General features: G+C 33.7%; 1 protein-coding gene across 1 annotated transcript in view; it reads right to left on the bottom strand.

The window, feature by feature from the left end:
• The window catches only part of LOC130584614 (dystrophin), a gene marked incomplete at its 5' end in the record, with an annotated part of 165,056 nt that overhangs the window by 149,794 nt on the left and 9,695 nt on the right, over nucleotides 1-5,567 (bottom strand). The window contains 2 exons of the mRNA XM_057384700.1: nucleotides 3,626-3,733; nucleotides 3,849-3,950. Coding sequence (XP_057240683.1) covers nucleotides 3,626-3,733; nucleotides 3,849-3,950 — 210 coding nt within the window. The remainder of the gene's footprint in view (nucleotides 1-3,625; nucleotides 3,734-3,848; nucleotides 3,951-5,567) is intronic.

The raw sequence follows: 5,567 nt of genomic DNA, 5'->3' as shown, positions 1-5,567 counted from the left end.
AAAAAAAAAAAAAAACCCACAAACAAACAAAAACTCAAGTTGTGTTGAGGAATCATTTCAAGAACTGGAGCACCTGTCTGCTAAACAGTTTTTCTGACCATTAAACTAGGAAAATCCCAGAAGAGAGTTCATGACATGGAAGATAAATTTTCCCATACAAATACTGAATAAATCTTTGGAAATAAACTGCAGCCTGCGGAGAACCCCACACCAGAACAGGCAGATGTGCTCTGAAGGAAGCTGTGACCCTGTGGAGAGCCCACACTGGAGWAGGYTCCAGTCTGTGGACATTAATRTGATAAAAGTCAAGTTTTTTCCTACTGTGAAGAGTATCTCAACAGAACTATYTCATGTCAGTCACTTTAGAATGCTGAGGGATTTGTAGGTGGACTGTTGATTTCAAATCAACAGTCACAGGGCTAAATGGTTTAATAAATTACCTTCAGAAATTTCCTTCAGGCTTAAAAGATTGGCTGAAGAACAAGACACTAATCTTGCCAAATTCCAGGTAAAAGAGAGGCAAAAAGCACAGGCTGAAAGCTCTCATGCCATACCACAATATCAAACCTAATATTCTTAAAGTCTAACAGGAACAACTAATGCTGCAATTTCTTGTTGGAAATGATAGGACGACTGAGGGACCAAACTATCATATTGTTAAGAATATAAGTGAAAAAGATCTATTTTTATTCCCTCACAAACTCACTTTTAGAATTCAKGCCTAATTATAAGAGTGATTCTTGGTGACAGTTCCTTCTCTACTGCATTCAAACACACATCTAAGTCCAAAATAAAATACGCCAAAAGACAGGCATGATGTGCATGTCAGGGTCAGGACAGCATGATACCATTTTTCCTTATTTCTAAAAGCCAGTCCAAAAGTTGGAGAATATATTCCTTGCAAAAAAAGGTATCATGTGGCTGATGTATTAATACAAATTCCCCGTGGTTCAGACAAGATTAAAATAGTAAATCTTCATGAACCAAACTTYTGGTAATTTGGCATTGTGTGAATGTAAAAACACATACTGACTGGAATTTGGAAATGACTGCTACTAGGTCTAAAACCTRATGGAGGAATTCCAAAAGTAAAATTCCAAAAGTAAAAGCAGTTTTTCTGCTGCGAATCAAAGACACTGAAGAGGCAGCATTCTTCTTGCATACCATCAACATTCAAATACCTAAACTATTTCATTACAAATCATGTTTCTAAAAAGAACAAAATTATTTATGTGTAAAGAAGATTWAGTTGCAATTAATAAAGTCCACTTGTTCTGTTAAGGATGCCACGATTCTTTCTGAGGTTCAGGACAATGAAAAATCACTTTATTTACCATTTTATGTTGTTCACTCTGTTTCATGAAAGACCACAATTATTTCATGACAATAATGCTTAACAATTTAAACTGGCAGTATATTTTTAACTTCATGAGAGTTCATAGTTATTTCATGAATGAAACTTATGAAAACACTACTTACATGTCTCCTGAAAATCGTATTTTCAAGCAATTCTGACAGGCATCCAAACTGGCTCTCTTCTCAACACTTGGAAACCATTAATGGTCTGCTACTTAACAAAGATGTCAATGCTTGGTACCTTTGTCCTCTAGCAACCTCTAATCAAAATTTTTTAGAATAGATTTGAATTTCTTGTAATACATTTTTCTTCATGAAGGTACTCTAAAGCACCCTGAGTTGTCTTTAATCCATTATGCTTYAAAAGCCTGGYTTGAAGKCAGMTTCAAGATTSACCAYGTYAGATTGMCAGAATTTCYRAATATATTGTATGTTTGCCCTTCCWTTACAAAGTTGTTACAAAGTTACTAAGAATTAAGTTGTAAAAACTTAATCCAAAGTAATCTTTAATCAAAATCCAAGTCTGTACTTCTAAATGTATATTTTTATTAACCCCTAAAGAGTTGCAGAAGGAAACAGGAGGGAGAGAAGAAAAAAACCTGTGGCAGTGTAATAATTACAGTGTCTCATGAATATGCTAAAAATCAATCTTTTTGTTGTTACATTAACTACTTAGGAATTCTACGAATCAAAGGTACATCTACTAATATATCTGGATCAGATACAGTAGGACTAAATAATCAGCCTGTAAGTTTGTTTTTTTGAACATTATACACTTGTACATGTGAGGATAAAATGGAGCAAATTTTAGAAATATCACAGTTACTTAAACATCTTGGCATCCAAGTCTGAATGTTTCTGCTTTTAATACAGAATGATGAGAAGRACAAAAATCCTAAATTAGTTTTTAAAAATCTAAGGCTGTCTTATATATATATAACCAAGATATGTATAACCAGTAATAAATAATAATTGAGCAACAGATAATTTTTGATTGATATGTCATAACATTTACTATTACTTAATAATTAATAATAGCTAATTAATAATAGAGAATTGCTCATGCCTGAAGAGATTACCAATTTTTCTTCTAATAAAGCAATTTATCTATTTTACCAAAAGCATAAACATGACTGTCTCCTTTCCTCAAAATGCACAGTCAGTCATCATTACACATCAAAATACCATATAATTTTCTTTACAAAGGTCCTACTGCTGTAAAAYCACCAGAAATTCTAGGCTGCAGCAAGTTTTTCACCTCTACAGGCACAGCCAGACCTGTGCTCCCTCCACAAAGACCATGCATGGTAGAATATTTGGTGAAGAGTGTGGTGGAGGAGGTGCTGAAAAGGGAGCATTTTGTACATGTAAGTGTGGGGGAAAAGGGCCCCACAAGCCCTGATTCTGAAACYCAGCCAATTATTGTGTATGACTGAGGCCTGGGAAAAGAAAGGGATGTTAACAGCCTACATGGAGGAGGAATGCTGCATCCTTGAGAAAAGCAGATTGGAATGCAGAATTGATAATGCAGGTGGCTGAAAATTATAAGCATTACTAATACTGTAACTTTTGCAAACTCACCAATTATGTTCTGATTACTAATTAAACAATTAGTCTGTCTCTTGACCAATGTATGTTTGACACAAATGTATACTCTGGTTGCTAAAGTGGATAAAAGAGGCTTGTCCCACAATCTTTCTGTTTTTTCACCCACTTTTTGTGTGTTTTGTATCTATTCTTTTCTGTCGCTGTTTGGCCAGCAGCGACATGTAAATACATTTCTGTTGCTGAGGTATGCTTGTAAAKTAATATTAATTTCAACATTTCATAAATTCTGAGCCTTCATCTCTTTCAAGTTCAAGGAAAACATAAGAGGTTTTTCTGTATGATAAGTACTTACATGCATATGCCTTTGCACAAATGTATAGATACTCAGTCTYACACACAATATATAAACCAACAGCAGCAATGAAGAAACTTGCAGCATTAAAATATACGTTGTTTTATGACACACAAATACTATTTTATTTCATGAACTTTTCACTGAAGATGCAATCAAGAAAAACACCTCTATCTACTGGTTCTGCCTTTATCAGCAAGACTGTGAGCCAACCTATCCCATCCACAGGAGGCAATGCCCAGTCCCAAAGTCTGAAACATCCAAAGATGTTCTGTTCAACCAAGGGGTCTGAGAGTGGGATAAAGCCATGTGCACTAAGACTCAGATTCGAAAAGTGGAACATAAAATAGAAGAATGGAAAATACATACAGCTAATTTGCTTAGATTGGTCAGCATTTCGTTTTGATCTCCAAAGCCAGTTGTATGAATTTTGCTCACAGCATCCTCTTTCTCAGTAAGCCATGCATCAAAAAGGCACTGAAATTGGAGAGAAAAAGCAACAGTCAGGCYTTTCCTATATATWTKATATATAATTATATTTYCTATAWTATTTTGAAGAACAYTACAATTTATAGCTTAAAAAGCTAYGCACCTGCTCTTCTGCAAAATGCTGCCATTTACGAAGAATATCCTGCAGAAGGACCCATCGCTCTTCYGTCCATCTACAGATGGCTGCCCACCGTTTTCCAAAGTGCTGGAGAGAAGGAAACACAAAAAGAGAGTTTTYAGTTTGTTTACTTTTTTCCTCCTAAACAAGGAAAGTTGTTTTCCTTATGGCATTAAAATTTCTTATGAAAATATTTTCCTAATTCACTTTTTTTTTTCCTTGTATATGCCCTTAAAATATGTTGCAYGTCACACTGAAATGGATTTTAGCACCATTTGGAATAAAAACAAAATGAAGTGAATAGGGAAAGCAATAGATCCAAACACAGAATATTTTAATACCAATCTACAGACAGTTTTCTAGCAAGTCTCTAGTACAACACTTTCAAAAAAAAATACCTTTGTTTCAAAACTTTATGATACACAAAAGAGAACTGCTTGAAATSTAAACCTGATGGCCCAAAGATGTAGCCAAAGCAAAAAGGCATTTGGATTTTCAGTTGCATCATCAGTATAGCTGGTCAAAGTTCTTACCTCTTTTAAAATAGTGCAGTGGGAAAAACCCCACCCTTTTCAACTGCCACACAAGCATAAATCCCACTGTGGTTTCACAGGTATTCATAGCATACTGTGTGTGTATTCAGATTACACAAAATGCCACCTTGTTCTCTTCTCCCTTGTTTCTTTTGTTTTCTTCCAAGAAAACAAAACGTTTTTTGTGATCATTTATAATGGCCTAATTACCCCTGGCCATCAGATGCTAATTATTCAGCTGTTTCCAAATAAAATAAAAAAAAAAAAATCCCTTATAGATGTCTGAAAGATACTCTATATTAGTCCATTCTTTTTTTTTAATCCACTTCAAAAGCACATCCTGATAAAAAGATAATAGCTTATTCCTTTTTTTAATATTTAGTTATTTACTTTATAACTCTTATGGGTCCCTTATMATTTGAGATATTGTCTGATTCTATATCTTTTGTATTTACATTTTTCTCACAGAGATTATAACTTGATTTTAGCAAAATTGTAGCATCCAAAATGGTGGATTCTGAAAACCAAAGGATTAAAATTAGAACTGTATTTTCCATCAGGAATAAAAAAAATTAAGTTTCACTTCCTAGGATATGAGAGATAAAATTTCAGTGCCATTTCAATTTCAATGCCATTTTAATTTCTTGCTTTAACAGTTGTATGTAACAGGAGAAACAAACATCTGCTGTATGTAACAGCAGATACAATTTTCCATTTAGTGGACACTCACTAAAACCATAAAAATATTCAATTTAATATTTTTACCTTGATAATTAGTAGTTCAAAAATCATAAGCATATCTTTAGTCATATTTTTTTATAAAAATCCTCATACCCAAGTTATTTTTAAGTATCTCACAACCAAGCTGCTGACTCTTCTTAATGATTCGCATGAAAACAAAAAAAATTCTCAACAACTGTAACAACATCTCCATCAACATGCCTTTACCATTGTGGCATACCATTGAAAGTATTTTTTTTGTTTGGTCCTTTAGAAGACAGAAAATCTCAAGAGACCAAGATCAGATATCTGGCTCTGAGAAATATATTGATCTGCACAGCAAAAAAATTAACACAAAATACTGTTTTCAGCATATGATTCCAAGGAGCCACAAAACCTACCTTTTTTTTTTTTTTTTTTTTTTTTTTTTTTTTTTTTTTTTTTTTTTTTT

Source organism: Malurus melanocephalus, unplaced genomic scaffold, assembly GCF_030028575.1.
Source record: "Malurus melanocephalus ecotype Western Australia unplaced genomic scaffold, MMel_1.1 scaffold_737, whole genome shotgun sequence".
NCBI classification, from domain to species: Eukaryota; Metazoa; Chordata; class Aves; order Passeriformes; family Maluridae; genus Malurus; species Malurus melanocephalus.
This window is presented reverse-complemented; position numbering and strand designations above follow the sequence as displayed.